Source organism: Carassius carassius, chromosome 16 (genome assembly GCF_963082965.1).
Source record: "Carassius carassius chromosome 16, fCarCar2.1, whole genome shotgun sequence".
In the NCBI taxonomy this organism is placed as follows: domain Eukaryota; kingdom Metazoa; phylum Chordata; class Actinopteri; order Cypriniformes; family Cyprinidae; genus Carassius; species Carassius carassius.
Genome location: NC_081770.1, coordinates 3,431,961 through 3,450,833, shown reverse-complemented (window position 1 = coordinate 3,450,833; position 18,873 = coordinate 3,431,961). Strand labels below are relative to the sequence as shown.

The following is an 18,873-nucleotide window of genomic DNA, read 5'->3' as shown; positions in this document are numbered from 1 at the left end:
TTCAGAAACCACTGTCGGTAAACACAATCCACCGTGCCATCAGCAGATGCCAACTAAAGCTCTATCATGCAAAAAGGAAGCCATATGTGAACATGGTCCAGAAGCGCCGTCGTGTCCTGTGGGCCAAGGCTCATTTAAAATGGACTATTTCAAAGTGGAATAGTGTTTTATGGTCAGACGAGTCCAAATTTGACATTCTTGTTGGAAATCATGGACGCCGTGTCCTCCGGGCTAAAGAGGAGGGAGACCTTCCAGCATGTTATCAGCGTTCAGTTCAAAAGCCAGCATCTCTGATGGTATGGGGGTGCATAAGTGCATACGGTATGGGCAGCTTGCATGTTTTGGAAGGCTCTGTGAATGCTGAAAGGTATATAAAGGATTTAGAGCAACATATGCTTCCCTCCAAACAACGTCTATTTCAGGGAAGGCCTTGTTTATTTCAGCAGGACAATGCAAAACCACATACTGCAGCTATAACAACAGCATGGCTTCGTCGTAGAAGAGTCCGGGTGCTAACCTGGCCTGCCTGCAGTCCAGATCTTTCACCTATAGAGAACATTTGGCGCATCATTAAACGAAAAATACGTCAAAGACGACCACGAACTCTTCAGCAGCTGGAAATCTATATAAGGCAAGAATGGGACCAAATTCCAACAGCAAAACTCCAGCAACTCATAGCCTCAATGCCCAGACGTCTTCAAACTGTTTTGAAAAGAAAAGGAGATGCTACACCATGGTAAACATTTCCCGTCCCAACTATTTTGAGACCTTTAGCAGAAATCAAAATTGAAATGAGCTCATTTTGTGCATAAAATTGTAAACTTTCTCAGTTTAAACATTTGCTATGTTATCTATGTTCTATTGTGAATAAAATATTGGCTCATGTGATTTGAAAGTCTTTTAGTTTTCATTTTATTAAAATTTAAAAAACGTACCAACTTTTCCGGAATTCGGGTTGTAGTAGTAAGGATTGACATTTTCGACATTTGTATATTTTTAATGCAATCTAGGAAAACCCAACACATGGTGATTTTTTCTCTCACTTTTTTAGATTAGGTGAGTTCAAGCCCTTTCAGAAATCTTTAATTTTGTCCATAAAAAGTTATGGCTATCTAAACTTGGCTTATAGTTATGATTTTGGAATTTTGAGAAAAACGGGTTTAAAGTGAGACGGGTTTCACTTTAACTTCTACTTAACGATCGCTGTCTGTCAGGAGTGCTATACTTCATCATTACACAAACAGACTAACGTTACCCTGAAGAGGACAGTTCCCTTGTTCATGATGGGCATGGTCTCTTAACTTTTGATCACCCCTTGTATGTTCATATTAAAATAAACCCAGGACTGGAGGGAAATGTGCATTGATGCACCTTTATTACATATGTTACATTATTTATTTTGATAGATTTACTGTTTTTGTGGTATTAAGAGAAAGCACCACTGCAGCGTGTTCTTAACATGAGAGAAAGAGTCTTTTCTGCTTGCTGCAATAAATCGCTATTTTTCTGCACTAAACGAGTGAATTTTGCCCAGATATTTTCTGTGATGATAGACAATATATGTTATAGAATAATAATTGAATGAAACTCAAATTTTGACAAAAAATTACATACAACCTGTTTTTCAAAATTCCCAAAATTGTCCCAGTAAGATATCCGAAGGCTTTTCCCAGATCGCATTTGACTATTCAAATGGCGGGTCTCGTGAACGCTTCGGCTACGTGAACACAGAGAGCCATTTTGATTTCAGTTCAGTTTTGTGGCTAATATCGCTTTTAAAATATAAAGCTCTTTATTTTCATTGATCTGTGTTTCTCTGATCAATCTAATGCAATCTGCCCAATGAAAGATGCGGTGTATGTACATGCCACAACACCCACTAAGCAGTTAACTCAGTTAGACAAAATAATCATATACATACATATCAACTGTAGTTGCAATAAACTCAAACTTATTTGTATAATTTCTCACCAATACTAAATTGTGTGTCAGCCGTGATCTTAATGTGGGAAAACCAGATGGCTGTCGATCAGAAAATTCTCAAACCAAATCTCGATGACGTGGGTGGTCTTGATTTGATGTGAAGCAAATAGTTTAAATTACACAGACAAAACTTAGATTTACTTCCAAATTTACTTAAGCTCAACGATAAGAGAGAAAAGTTAATTATTTAAGTCAGATAAAGTATAAATATTCTTCAGAGTAACGACAAGGCATTTGCACTTTTTTCACTGCACATAGGCTGCCAATTCAAGAGGGTTTTCTGCAAAAATATTTGTATTTTAAATAAATAAATAAATCAGTCTAATCAGGCTAGTTTCAAATGTTTTTGCGATCAAGCAGGGAGACCAACTTAAACAAGCTAATTAAACCATGGAAAGGCCATTTATCTCTTAATTCTGGCTCTGGTTAGCGTGACACAGTGCGAGTGCAAAAACAGACTTCTTTTTTCCCAATGGAAAGCATATTTACACTGTTTGAATCGTTCCCTGTCCCCTATCAAAGTCCTTTCAGGCAAGTCGTGCCACTCGGCCGCCATCTTGGCAACGCCTCCGGGCAGCTATTTCATTATAACAAGACCAGCTCCTATCTAAATGAATGGGCAGAGAGTCAGAACTGCACTTTCACTGGTCACCGGGACATAAAAACAGCATGTATAGAAACAGCAGTGAAATACGATAAAAATCGCTGAAAAATGTTGATGACTTTGCCCCAAAATAAGGTTTAAAACGCCTTTTCCCCAACAGGTTATACCTTTACTACGCATGCGCAAGGATTCCTCAACTGTGCGCATACGTCAGTGGAACCAGACGATAGGCTTAAATGTTTCCCGGCTTGACTGTTAGAAGCAGATGATTGGCTTTCCAGCGGGAGGGGTGGGACATGTGCACACAACCGCCATCTTTGCCGTTACGGGTTTTCCTTATATATATGTATTGAGGATTGAGGAAGTGACATGTCTCTTATAAACTGTCTCTCTGCCCCTATATAGTGCACTACGTGCCAATCACCATACAGAAAATTCTAATTCTGTACATCAGACCGATTACAGCCGCAGCTTCATCATATATTTATAATGAAAGGGGTGGGCCCTACAGATTCTAGAGAATATTTGACTGGACAGAAGATTAGATGAGAAAATTAAGTGCGATGTGATGTCATGACAATCCGTGATCCATTTTAGCGGTACTGAGAGACTGTAAGTTTTGAATGCTTATTATCTCCTGAATGTGAATTTGAACAGCTTATTCATAACCTTAAGGCTAACATATTAATAGTAAAAGCTAAAAAAAAAAAATTCATGGGGACTTTAAATATCAATATTAATAAAGTTCCTATCCTATCTGACTTTTTTTGTCTCTTATAAATGCATATTTGATAGTATCTTGAGTTAGGATGCAGAGGTAAATTTGTTCATTATCAAAATCAGTAACATCTAAACATTACAGCAAATTTTATACGGTTAAATTGATTCTGACCAATTGTAATGCATATATATATATATATATATATATATATATATATATATATATAATTATTATTATTATTATTAAATTAAGCATTGGACTCCCACAGTAGCATACATTTAAGTCATGATAAACATACACACACACACACATATATATATACATACACATATATATATATATATATATATATACATATACATGCATATATATATATATATATATATATATATATATATATATATATATATAACTACATGGTTTTTAAGTAGCCTTTTTGTATGGAAAAACAGTAGCCAAAAAACATTCATCATAGCTACATGCACACATGCTATAGTTTAATCACAAGTACATACTACAACATACCTTAATAAAATTCAACGTGAATTTCCCACATTTTCTGCCACAATACCATGGTGCAGTGAGTATTACTACAGTAAATCCATGGTAAATGATGGATGGTTGATGTGTAGATTGAAGAGCCTTCTGACTGTCTCGTTGCACACACAGTGTTTCTCCTGTTTGGCTGTAAACTAGTTTAAATGGTCGAGTCATTTGTGTTTATCGGTCTATTCGCGCTTCACACTGGATCTCACAGCGCTGTTTACAGTGTGTTTCCACCACAGGCAACGCTTCAACGCCACTGCTCTGGGTCGCGTCAGATTCAGGGCAGAAGAAAAGATGACGCTTCTGTGTTTCTTCTTCTTCTAATTGCGGTTCTCAAACTAAACCCTTTATTGGCGCCATCTAGGTACACGCTTAAATCCAGTGCAGGTTGTACCAGTAAGCCCTGTTTGAAATTGTTGCCTATGTTCGTTCTATTTATTTGTGCTATTTACACAATTTTTTTTAAACGTTTTTTCAAGTTTGTGTGTCCAGGTACAGAAACTGAAAATTTAAATGTAAGGTAGTACTGCATAGTCTTCATTGTAAAATAAAATATACAGTCAAAACAGAATGTATTCAGACACCTACAACATTTCTCACATTATCAACAGTTTATTTGGTATAGTTTAGAAAATGTTAATAAAATATGACAAGAACTCGGAGTTAAACTGTGTCAGAACAAATTCATCTTGATAATGTTATAACTTTGATAGAAATGGATTTAATGGATTACAATCAACCAAAACTACAGACAACAGTTATTATGACAATATTTATACAACTATCAATACTTTGTTGACCAATTACCAAACAATGCTTCATTTTGTTCAGACTGTGGTGTGAAAAGGTTGCATTAGCAATTCAGAAAAAAAACACATAAGCAATGCATGGTGTACATCTGAAATGCTAAATTGAACAGTGATATGAAAGGCTATAAATAGGATATTTCAACAACAGTAAACAACCAAATTCCACATGAGATTGCAAAGGAGGTTACTACAAACACTCAACAGTGTTTTTAAAGTGAGTTTTGAGTAAAAGTGTACTAATTATGTCATAAATTGTTATGTCGCTTGATGCTAACGTTAGCTCTTCACTGCTCTTACTTTATTGGTTTACTTCATTGGCTCTTACAGATAAAAACTATTTAGAAATGACCCTGTAAAACTATGTAACATATTTTACAATTGCATGAAAGCATGAACTGCTTCACTGTTTCGTCCATGTGATAGGCATCCCGAGGTAACTATTATTTACTAATGCTTTTCAATGATTTGCATTGTGAAAATTGCTATACAAAGAAATGTGAATTGAACTTACTGTGATTGTTGTTTGTATGATTCAATAATGCTGATGAATGACTGAAACTCTTCCCACATGCATGGGATATGTTTTTTCTAGAATGTGAGTCCTCTCATGTCTTTTCAGGGTATCTGACCGGCTGAATGTCTTGTCGCAGTGTGAACACATGTAAGGTTTCTCTCTAGAGTGGATCCTCTCATGTGATTTCAGATGTCCTAACCGAATGAATCTCTTGTCGCAGTGTGAACACTTGTAAGGTTTCTCTCCAGTGTGGATCCTCTGGTGTTGCTTCAATTCTGTATCCGTAATAAAAATCTTCTCACACTCAAAACACATATATTCTCTCACACCAGTGTGTCTCTTCTGATGAACTTTTAAATGCTGCAGTTGTGAAAAACTCTTTCCACATAAAGAACATGCATGTGGTTTTTCTTTTGAATGAGCTATAAGGTGCTCCTTCAGGCTTGAAGCCCTTGCAAATGTTTTTCCGCATTGCTCACATTCATGCAGTTTCTCTCCAGTGTGGATGTTCATGTGGTTCTTAAGGTTTGATGATTGAGTGAAACTCTTCCCGCACTGTTCGCATGTGAACGGTTTCTCTCTAGTGTGGATCCTCATGTGAACACTTATAGTCCGTTTGCATGTGAATCTCTTTCCACACTGATCACATGTGAACGGTTTCTCTCCAGTGTGGATCCTCATGTGATCAATGATAGTCCGTTTGTATGTGAAACTCTTCCCGCACTGATCACATGTGTATGGTTTCTCTCCAGTGTGGATCCTCGTGTGAAACATGAGACTCTGTTTGCTCATCAAACTCTTTCCACACTGAGTGCAGGTGAAACTTTTCTTGACTCTACTTTTCAGTAAAGAATCTGATTCAGTCTGTGAGCAAGTTTTTTCTCTACTTTTGACATCATGATATTTCCGTTCTTCACTCTCCTCCAGCAGGGCTGAAATGAAAGTAAAAAAAGTTGCAATAAATCAATCATAAGAAAAATCAGAGAAATGTGAAGTAGACAAGGGCTACACAACATTTATGCTAATTTTATGTATTTTTATAAATCTCTTTCCATGAACCAGGTATGATTATCTTCAAATAATTACTTTTTTTAACATTAAAGGCACAAATCCAATGTTTCTGTAATGAGAATTAACCAATGTTTGATCAACTTCACAATTATCTAACATAATAATAACATTAATAGACTATACAATAGGGCTACAGTTTCTAAGATGGATATTCAGTTGACTAATTAGATAATTTAAAAAGAAATTTTTATCCGTCAGAATAAGTGGCGGTGCCCAGAAAGTGACATAATTCACACTCTTTCTAGAGCATGATGGGAAAATTATATTAATCTATTGTCGTATTGACTGTATTCATCAACCCTGTTACCCTGTTAAGTTTAATGTTTATTAGGTATATTGGTTAAAATGTCACAAATGTGACCATGGAGCACAAAAGCAGTCATAAGTAGCACGGTTATATTTGTAGGAATAGACAACAATACACTATGGGTCAAAATTATTGTTTTTTTCTTTTATGGTAAAAATCAAATGGAAATTAATTAAAGATCATGTTCCATTAAGATATTTAGTAATTTCCTACTGTAAATATATCAAAACTAATTTTTTGATTAGTAATATCCATTGCTAAGAACTTAATTTAGACAGCTTTAAAGGTGATTTTCTCAATATTTTTATTTTTTGCACCCTCAGATTCCAAATTTGCATACATTCGTATCTCGATCAAATATGGTACAATCATAACAAACCATACATCAATGCTTAAAAAAAGCATACAGTATTTATTCAGCTTTCAGATGGATCACAAATAAAGAAAATCTGTGTCAGAAATGTAAAAATGTATTTTAGGCATGTCCCAAATTCTGATTAAAAGTTTACAAAAACTATGAACTGACCATTTGATCAAAATAGTAAAATTAAAGACAATCCATTTTCAGAACAGGTTCTGTTTCCAGCACAAATCATGTTTCCCCTTTATTATTTATTAGATTATTTAACTGTGTTGTTCTACTACAGGTTGAACTGCTGATAAACTTTATGGTTCCTTAGCCTCACTGATGAATAATAAAAAATATAAACAAACCTGCTTGTTCTTCAGTGTGTTTGGTTCTGCAGGGTTCTGGATCTCTCATGTTCTCTCTGTTCTTCAATAAACTCTGTCTCTGCAGATTTCACTTCTTCCTGATGCTTTGATGCTGGTCTTCACTTGTAGACTGATGGGAATATTCCAGCATTTATTGATGAACTGCAGTGGGAGGAGCTTCACTGATGGTGTGATTGTTGTGGGAGGAGCTTCACTGAAGATGTGATTGTTGTGGGAGGAGCTTCACTGAAAGTGTGATTGTTGTGGGAGGAGCTTCACTGAAAGTGTGATTGTTGTGGGAGGAGCTTCACTGAAGGTGTGTTTGTAGTGGGAGGAGCTTCACTGAAGGTGTGGTAAATTAATAAATTAATAATAATCAACAGATTCTCTTTTTATTTTTTTTATCCACATTTTATTCAACATTTCATCTTACTTCTCATTATCATATAGTTAACAAAATATAGTCAAACTTTGGATTTCAGCCTTTAAATGATACCAGATATAAACAATGTAAGTTTTAAATAAACAAACTTAGAAAATGAAATGTACACATTTATTTTAACGTAATAAAGTTTAACTTAACAACTTGTATTTATTTATTGTGTTTTAGTTTGTGTGTAAAACATGGTTTATTACAGATTTATAAATGTTGTTACGATATCTATAATGTCACAATAGCTGATCGTCTTGTTTGCTTAAGTCTGTTAACAGCAGGAAGATTAGCTTAATGTGGCAATTAACAGATCTGAAGTCATCATCATAATGAATGAGCTGAAAACAGGATCTATTATCATGAAATAAAGAGGATTTTCATCAGCTGATAATGTTGATAATCACTCATTAAACAAGCCATTCAATCATCTCACTTTATTCTGAGTGTTTGCTGGTAGAAACTAATTGTATGAGTACGAATATATGCTGATCGCCCATAAACACTGCACAGTAGAATGTAGGATGTAGGACAGGGTGGTTCAACACTCTTTAGCAATAAAAAAAACAATGAAGCACAATTGTTAGTTTATCTAAAGTCATTTTTGCTTATTATTAGTAAGGTCAGCAGCAAAGACATTAGTTAACATAATTGGATAAGATACATTTTTGTTATTTAACATATTTAATTATTGCAGGTTTGTGTCATATTCTGAGTTTAAATTTCATTTTGATGAATACTAAATCAGATTTGTTTCTGCTAGTAGGATGAAACTTTTTTTGAAAAGTAACTTTTTTATTTTCTTGTAAATTAAAAAGTAATGCATTACTTTACTAGTTTGAAAAAAAGTAATCTGATTACGTAAATCGTATTACTTGTAATACGTTACCCCCAACACTACTTCCGAGTCAATACCTAACTTTAATTCTTGATCATTGTTATAATAGCATAGATGAAAACTGTAAACTATTGAACTAATAATAATTTTAATGGTATTCTATGGAAAAAAATAATATGACAGCAGCTAAAAATTAAGTATAAAAACAATTCAAGAGCCTTAAGCATAAAAGGTTCACGGATGTAGGCTCCGTGACTTTACAAACATTTGACATATTAAATATCATTCCGTGTCTATTTCAATGGGCAGCAGGTTTCTCTACCAAGTCCAATGCTCTTCATATAATTAATTTAAATCCAACTGTTTATAATTCCTAATTAGAGTAATGAAATTAACATCTTTATTGGCATAGTTTGTGTCTACATTAAAGCATGTCACAAAATGAATAGTTGCGATCATAGTAATATACAAGGTAATAATATGAAATATTAAATTTCCCAGACAGTAATATATTGTTGGCCCAGATCCGGCCCACATCTGGCCCGCGTGAAATCCATTCATAGGTTGGGTCTGGGCTATATGAGGCTCAGGTGTGTCTCAGATTTGATTAATAAAACCAGTTTTGGCCCAGATCAGGGCCAGCTACGGCTGATTAACTGGCTGAGATTCGGTCCAGTTATAGCCCATGTGTGGCCCAAGACTTTAATCCAGTTCTGGGCCACTTCAGAGCCATCATTCTTTGTGGTACTTGGGCTGAGGGAAAAGTCATTGTGTGACCCGGATCTGGGCCAGAAGACATTTGCTATGTGGGTCCCGGCTAAAACTCTATAGGTCAACAAAGAAGCCATATCTAAACATGATCCAGACGTGCAGGCATTTTCTCTAGGGCAAAGCTCGTTTAAAATGGACTGTGGCAAAGTAGAAAACTGTTCTGTGGTCAGACGAATCAAAATCTGAAGTTCTTTTTGGAAAACTGGGACACCATGTCATCCGGACTAAAGAGGACAAGGACAACCCAAGTTATTATCAGCGCTCAGTTCAGAAGCCTGCATCTCTGATGGTATGGGGTTGCATGAGTGTGTGTGGCATGAGCAGCTTACACATCTGGAAAGGCACCATCAATGCTGAAAGGTATATCCAAGTTCTAGAACAACATATGCTCCCATCCAGACGTCGTCTCTTTCAGGGAAGACCTTGCATTTTCCATCATGACAATGCCAGACCAAATACTGCATCAATTACAACATCATGGCTGCGTAGAAGAATGATCCGGGTACTGAAATGGCCAGCTGCAGTTCAGATCTTTCACCCATAGAAAACATTTGGTGCATCATAAAGAGGAAGATGTGACAAAGAAGACCTTAGACAGTTGAGCAACTAGAAGCCTGGATTACAACATTCCTATTCCTAAACTTGAGAAACATTTCTTCTCAGTCCTAGGGTTACCATATAAGCCATTTCCCAGGACGCGTCCTTGCCAGGATTGTTATATTGCCTAAAATATCCAGATTTTGGCTGTTTGTGCTGTGTAGATCGATCATTGTATGACATTCATAAGAGCTATAGAGAGCAGAGCAGAGCACACGGCTCCTTATTCATTTAAATCACTCTCTTGGTACATTGGTGTCATACAATGATCGGTGCACAGCGACGCTTCAAGTTGAATGAACAAACAAACACCTAACATGTACGTGTATTTGCATTTCTTTGATCGTTCTCTGAAGATCTCACCTTCTCACACGCCACGATGTTGGACGATTGGTTAATTATGTACCATACCTGCATGTTATTGGTCGTAGTTTACTTTGGGTGTTTTAGGCAATATAGAAATCCTGGCAAGGACGCGTCCTGGGAAAATGGCTCATATGGTCACCCTACTCAGTCCCCAGATGTTTGCAGACTTATAAAAAGAAAAGGGGATGCCACAGAGTGGTAAACATGGTCTTTTTTTAAAATATGTTGATGCCATGAAATTTAAAATCAACTTATTTTTCCCTTAAAATGGTACCTTTTCTCAGTTTAACCACATCAACTCTGGGGACCCACCGGTGGGTCCAATATTGCATATGCCTAATTCTCAAAAAAATCAAAATAACAGCTCAAGTGGTTAAACATTTTATATGTCATCTATTTTGTATTCTGAATAAAATATTGAAATTTTAAACTTCCACATTATTGCATTCTGTTTTTATTCACAATTTGTACAGTGTCCCAACTTTCTTGGAATCGGGTTTGTACATTTATCTTGCCTCTCATTAATATATAAACAAAGAAATACAGAACGAACACACAACTAGAGGATACTAAAGTTAAACAATGATGAACATTTTCCAATGATGAAAAACACCTGGAAATATATTTTATTTTATTATATTTTACTATATTTATATAATATTATAATATTATATTTTTTAAATATATTTTTATATGTTTTAGTTTTGTGTTTTATATGAAACAAGGGTTATCACAGACTCATGGAATAAATGCCATTATGATAAATACTTATATTCTTGTAATGTCACAATAACAGATCATGTTTTTTGCTTTAAGCTGTTGACTCCAATTAATTAGCTTAATGTGGCGATTTGCGAACTGAAGTCATCAGCATAATGAATGAGGTGAAAACAGGATCTATTATCATGAGTTAAAGAGGATTTTGATCAGCTGATAATATTGATGTCTCAGACTATAAACCCTCATTAAACAAGCCATTCAGGATCAGCAGCAGATCAGCTTACTTTTTGCTGTGTTTGCTGATAGTCAGAAAATATGCTGAAAGCCCATGAGGGCTCAACTGAAAAGTATTACAATTATTTCTCAAATGATACTGACAAAATACCACTAATATAAAGACGATAAAGAAGATTTACTCATCAGGCATTATGATTTGTCTTTATGAATCTAAATATACCTTGTTTTTCTAATAACTAGTGATGTGACATTTGAAACAAGGTGTCAGCGCTTGTGTCGAAAATAAATGGGTGTGCCAGATGAATCCTTGATTTGAGGCTTGTGTCGTAAACGTAGAAACCACGTGATCAATACATGGTCAATGACAGAATACGTGATTGTTTCAGCATTATATGAAAAAGTCTGTTATACTAAACTCTTATAACAAAGGTGGCCTACATTTTCTTGATTTCAAATCTTTAAATTATTCCTTTAAAATAAATTGGCTTAATCAGCATTTGAAAAATAAACATTCATTCTGGTATAATTTTCCGCAACAAGCATTTTCATCTGTTGGAGATATTACATTTCTGTTGATGTGCAACAATAACATATCCAAAATACCTGTTAAGCTTTAATTTCCACCAACAGGTACTTTTAGCCTGGGGTTTCATAATATAAACACAAATTTACCCTCTATAATTCTTTTTTTTTATTTTGAATGAACAAAAATCTTTTTTTTTAATAGTTTTCTTTAGAGGTTTATAGTGTTCATTTATTTCAGAATATAACATACCAGTTAGTCCAAAGGAATTGGCCATTGTTTACGGGAGCAATAACATCTGGAATTAGTATACTAATGAAAAATAGCCATCATTGTCCCCCACTTAACAAAGTTTCTTTTCCTGAAACATTTATGTTCATGATATTTATCATATTTAGGAAAATCAGTAAATTGTATATTTCACTGTAGTATTTTTGAGATGATTCAGTAGATCTACTTATACAGATTTGTAAACAATTATGTTTATAGATATTTGACATGACTAGGGAAGTAATGTTTAACATTTATTCTATTATTATCTTTCAAATGAAGCATGTATTTACACAGATACAGTACACAATTATACATCTATGGACACATAGATCTTTCATAATTAGGTATTTATTGTTTACTATTCATTCTATTACTTTTCAGAATGTGCATCTATTTATGTTTCGACATTCAATAGATCTGCAACATAACTCGATTATTAATGTTTATTTTTCATTCTACTATTTTACAGATGATGCATCACTACTACACCAATATAATGAGCTTATCCCCGAACAAGTGACTGGTGGGAGATCCCAGCTCAAAGATTCACAGATAGCTGGAGGACTTAAGAGTTTCCAGAGAAACATTAAAAAATACATTTGTACAACTCTGAAGCCTGGAGTATAGCAACAAGACACACCATATGCACATATTCCAAAGTGTGTGGTTTTTATTGATGGTTCTCACATCCCTATATTGAAACCACCATGAAACCAATCTGATTTTCTCAACAGAAAGGCTGCCACTCTATCATTTTACAAGCAGTTAGTAAAGGGATTTTCTGAGACCTGAATGTTGGACAGTCAAGAAGGGAACACGATGCTAACATCCTCAGAAAGTCACACCTTTGGACTTGGGCCACATAAAGTAATGCATGGAACCACACACAAAGGTGGACACACTCTAGATTTAATCATCAGTAGGGGTCTAAACATTTCATCCATTGTTATTAAGGACATAGCACTATCTGATCACTTCTGTATTTTCTTTGATATTTTGATGTCTGCTACAACTGAATCTAGATCTGTCTCTGTCAGAAGGAGATGCATTAACGAGAACACAAGTGTACTATTTATGGAGGCTATATCTTTAACACCAAGCATTTCTGCAGACTCTGTTGATACTCTCCTTGATTCCTTTAACTCAAAATTTAAGAATATTATTGATGATATTGCTCCAATAATAGTCAGTAAGAAAACAAACAGACAGATATCAGTTTGGAGAAGATCAACAGCAGTTCAGACTATGAAAAGACAATGCAGAAAAGCAGAGCGGATGTGGCATAGTGCAGCACCTAAAATCGTCAACTTGCTATCTTGACACACTTCCCACATCTTTTTTCAAAAGTGTGCCTAACTGCTTAGAAGCAGATCTTTTAGAAGTGGTGAATGCCTCACTTCTTTCTGGGATATTTCCAAACTCCCTAAAAACTGCAGTTGTTAAGCCCCTCCTGAAAAAGAGTAATCTTGATAACACCATTTTGAGCAATTTTAGACCAATACCTAATCTACCTTTTATAGGCAAAATTATAGAAAAGATAGTTTTTAATCAGCTGAACAAGTACTTAAACTCAAATGGATACCTGGACAATTTTCAATCTGGTTTTCGACCACATCACAGCACAGAGACAGCACTCATTAATTTAATAAATGATATTCGCTTAAATTGTGACTCTGTGTGGAATCTGCGTTTCACACTGTCGATCATAACATACTACTAGAGAGACTGGAAAACTGGGTCCGGCTTTCTGGGATAGTTCTCAAATGGTTCAGGTCATACTTAGAAGGGAGAGGCTATTATGTGAGTCTGGGAGAGCATAACCCATCCTGAACACCTCTCCAAACAACCGTTCACACCATTAACAACTCCTGCAACCCGTCATGAACAGCTCTCCAATCAAGCGCTCTCACCATTCACACCTCCTGCATCCCACCTCTCCCCCACACCTGCAATACAGATCAGCGAGGATGCGGTGCGCCAGGTCTTCCGGAAGCAGAAAAGGAAAAAAGCACCAGGCCCAGATTGTGTTACACCAGCCTGTCTGAAATCCTACGCTGATCAGCTGGCTCCCATCTTCACACAGATCTTCAACAGATCACTGGAGATGTGTGAAGTCCCTTCATGCTTCAAATGCTCCACCATCATCCCCATCCCAAAGAAACCCAAAATTACAGGACTAAATGACTACAGGCCTGTGGCTCTAACATCCATATTCATGAAATCATTTGAAAAACTGGTGCTGGCTCACCTGAAGGACATTACTGGACCCTTACTGGATCCTCTTCAGTTTGCCTACAGAGCAAACAGGTCTGTGGACGATGCAGTAAACATTGGACTGCATTATGTTCTGCAACACCTAGACAGACCGGGGACTTATGTGAGGATCCTGTTTGTGGACTTCAGCTCGGCTTTTAACACGATCATCCCAAACCTCCTCCTGCCCAAACTAACTCAGCTCTCCGTGCCCATCTCCGTCTGTCAGTGGATCAACAGCTTTCTGACAGACAGGCAGCAGCTAGTGAGGGTGGGAAAATACACATCCAGCACCCGTACAATCAGCACTGGAGCTCCCAAGGGCTGTGTTCTCTCCCCACTGCTCTTCTTCCTGTACACTAACGATTGTACATCTAAGGACCCCTCTGTCAAACTCCTGAAGTTTGCAGACGACACCACACTCATCGGCCTCATTCAGGATGGTGACGAGTCTGCTTACAGAGAGGAGGTTAAAGAGCTGGCTGTCTGGTGAACTCTCAACAACCTGGAGCTTAACACGCTCAAAACAGTGGAGATGATTGTGGACTTCAGGAGAAAACCCCCCTGCACTCCCCCCACTCACCGTCATGAATATTATACTTACTGTACACTTAAATTTTGCACATAATATACCTGTACATACATAACTGCTTTTTGTGTTATACCTGCCTACAATTGTCAATTTGTATATTGTCATTCCTTACCTACTTATTTGTATTTATTATTATTATTATTATTATTATGTGTTTATGTTCTGTCGCTGTCATTCTGTTGCACTGCGGAGCTTCTATCACGAAAACAAATTCCTCGTATGTGTAAACATACCTGGCAATAAAGCTCATTCTGATTCTGATAAGTCTAAGTGGACATCCATGAGTCCCACAAGGCTCAATGCTCGCACCGCTTTTGTTTAGGCTGTATATGCTTCCACTAAGTCAAATAATGAGAAAGAACCAAATTGCCTATCACAGCTATGCTGGTGATACCCAGATTTACCTAGCCTTATCTCCAAATGACAACAGCCCCATTGACTCCCTCTGCCAATGCATTGATGAAATTAAAAGTTGGATGTGCCAGAACTTTCTTCAGTTAAACAATGAAAAAACAAAGTCATTGCATTTGGAAACAAAGATGAAGTTTTCAATGTGAATGCATACCTTGACTCTAGGGGTCAAACAACTAAAAATCAAGTCAGGAATCTTGGTGTGATTCTGGAGACAGACCTTAGTTTCAGTAGTCATGTCAAAGCAGTAACTAAATTAGCATACTATCATTTCAAAAACATTGCAAGAATTAGATGTTTTGTTTCCAGCCAAGACTTGTTCATGCCTTTATCACCAGCTGGATGGACTATTGTAATGGGCTCCTCATCGGCCTTCCCAAAAAGACCATTAGACAGCTGCAGCTCATCCAGAACGCTGCTGCCAGGATTCTGACGAGAACCAGAAAATCTGAGCATATCACACCAGTCCTCAGGTCCTTACACTGGCTTCCAGTTACATTTAGGATTGATTTTAAAGTATTTTTATTCGTATATAAGTCACTAAATGACCTAGGACCGAAATATATTGCAGATATGCTCACTGAATATAAACAGAGCACTCAGATCATTAGGATCGAGTCAGTTAGAAATACCAAGGGTTCACACAAAACAAGGGGAGTCCTCCTTTAGTTACTATGCCACCCGCAGTTGATACCAGCTTCTAGAAGAGATCAGATGTGCTAAAACACTGGTCACATTTAAATCTAGACTCAAAACTCATCTGTTTAGCTGTGCATTTATTGAATGAGCACTGTGCAATGTCCGAACTGATTGCACTATATTTTCACTGATTTCTTTTTATGTAAAATCATTTTCTAACTTTTTTTAAATTCATTTTAATTAAGTAAATGTTTTTTAAAAAGTTTAAAAGTTTTTAAAATTGCTTGTTTTACTTTTGTTATTATTTTTCTTCATGATCATTTTACTTTCTCTTATGTAAAGCACTTTGAATTACCATTGTGTACAAAATGTGCTATATAAATAAACTTGCATTGCCTTGCCTTTGTATGACAGGGTAAAGGCAAGTTTTGAGGAACTGATGCTAACATCCTCAGAAAGTCACAACTTTGGACTTGGGCCACAAAGTAATGCTTTGTATGACAGTGTAAAAACATATTTGTGGAACTGATGTATTCTTGGAGACTCTGCTAACCCATTGCAGAAATGGTTGGTAAAACCATATCATGACATTGGCAGGCTTACAAAAGATCAAGAACTATCCCACGTGAGAAGAGTGAATTATACATGCATAGATTTGTGCCAGAATGAACGTCCACCTTGTAATATTGGTGATATTCTGTTCTAATGCAAGAAGCGCTCTGCAACAGATGTGTTCATGCAACATTTGTAAGGCATGTACTTCAACATATACACTGTCGGATATTTCTGTTTGCATATAGGAACTTGTTTGCATCTGACCAAATGTAAATAGGCTGTCACGGCAGGGATCCAATGAGGCACGGAGATAGAACCAAGTGCGGGTATGATATTTATTTAAAGGGTAATCCAAAGGGGTAAACAGTCCAGGCAGGGTCAAAACCAGAATATCCAAATATACAAGACACGAAGACAAGACAAGGCAAGGCAAGGCAAGCAAGGCAAGATGACGGACATGAAATAACCTCAACATTAAACAAGGACTCCGTAACACAGACTCAGACAGACCGGGTATAAATACACAGAAGGATAATGAGGGAACAGGAGACAGGTGGGGAACAATCAATTACTAACAAGGAGGAAGGTGACCAAATAAGGGAACAGGAAGTGATAAGGTGACAGACACCGTGAGAAAGGGGGACATCTAGTGGAAACCCAGGGACACAACCCAGACACTGTGACAGTACCCCCCCTCTACGGAGCGGCTCCCAGATGCTCCACGACAGACACAAAACAGAGAGACCAGGAGGGAGGAGGACCGGAGGAGGTTCAGGGGGAGGGACGGAGGGCCAGGCTCACAGAGAGGAACAGGGACAGGAGTGAACACAAAAACAAAAAACAACATGAAGCCCCTCCAGGGCGGGGCAGAAGACCACACCGTCCGTTTGGTGGAGACTGGAGTCCCCCAGGGCGGAGCAGAGGACCACCACCACCGTGTGGTCAGGGCGGAAGCCTCCCAGGGCAGAGCAGAAGACCACCACAACCGTGTAGTCAGGGCAAACGCCCCCCAGGGCGGAACGGAAGACCACCACGTCCGTGTGGTCAGAGCGGAAGCCCCCCAGGGTGGAGCAGAAGACCACCACGTCCTTGTGGACAAAGCCAGAGTCCTCCAGGGCGGAGCGGAAGACCCCCACAACCGTGTGGTCAGGGCGGAAGGCCCCCAGGGCGGAGCAGAAGACCACCACAGCCATGTGGTCAGGACCAGAGCCCCCCAAGGCGGAGCAGACCTCCGTGCGGCTGGATCAATGGGACAACGAAACTCTGGTGATCCCCTGGTGTCCTTACTGGACTCCAGAAGATTGGTGCTGGCCTGACACTGCTCATGAAGATCATTGGTGACTTGCATTTGCTCATGAAGATCAATGGTGACTTGCCTTTGTTCATGAAGATCAGAGGTGACTTGACTCAGTCCTTGAAGATCAGAGGTGACTTGACTCAGTCCTTGAAGACCACCGGTGACTTGACTCAGTCCTTGAAGACCACCGGTGACTTGACTCAGTCCTTGAAGATCACCGGTGACTTGACTCAGTCCTTGAAGACCACCGGTGACTTGACTCAGTCCTTGAAGATCACCGGTGACTTGACTTGACTCTGAAAGGTCAACGGTGACTTGACTTGACTCTGAAAGGTCAACGGTGACCAGCCTAGTCTCTGGAGGATCCGCGGTGACCAGCCTAGTCTCTGGAGGATCCGCGGTGACTAGCCCTGACTCAGGAGGATCAGCGGTGACTAGCCCTGACTCAGGAGGATCAGCGGTGACTAGCCCTGACTCTGGAGGATCAGCGGTGACTAGCCCTGACTCTGGAGGATCAGCGGTGACTAGCCCTGACTCTGGAGAGTTCACTGGCACCTGACTCGACTCCGGAGGGTCAACTGGCACCTGACTCGACTCCGGAGGGTCAACTGGCACCTGACTCGACTCCGGAGGGTCAACTGGCACCTGACTCGACTCCGGAGGGTCAACTGGCACCTGACTCGACTCCGGAGGGTCAACTGGCACCTGACTCGACTCCGGAGGGTCAACTGGCACCTGACTAGACTCCGGAGGGTCAACTGAGACTCTCATCCTGTGCAACGGCGCTGGGCAAGCAGCCATCTTGGGCCATGACTCTGGACAGGCGGCCCTCTTGTACTGTGGTGCTGGGCTGGCGGCCATCTTGTACTGTGGCGCTGAACCGGTGGCCAATTTGGGCATTGGCACTGGGCTGGCGGCCATCCTGTACTGTGGCGCTGGACCGGTGGCCAATCTGGGCATTGGCGCTGGGTTAGCGGCCATCTTGTGCTGTGGAGCTGGACTGACGGCCATCTTGTGCTGTGGAGCTGGACTGACGGCCATCTTGTGCTGTGGCGCTAGGCTGACGGCCATCTGGTGCTGTGGCGCTAGGCTGACGGCCATC

The 18,873-nt window shown here is 38.6% G+C and overlaps 1 protein-coding gene across 1 annotated transcript in view; it reads right to left on the bottom strand.

Moving 5' to 3' along the window:
- LOC132159302 (zinc finger protein 208-like) overlaps positions 1-7,614 on the bottom strand; it is a 164,080-nt gene extending 156,466 nt beyond the window's left edge. Inside the window, exon 1 of the mRNA XM_059568824.1 lies at positions 7,270-7,614. Within this exon, the coding sequence (XP_059424807.1) occupies positions 7,270-7,318 (49 nt within the window). The 5' untranslated portion in view covers positions 7,319-7,614. The remainder of the gene's footprint in view (positions 1-7,269) is intronic.
- Between the last annotated feature and the right edge of the window lie 11,259 nt (positions 7,615-18,873).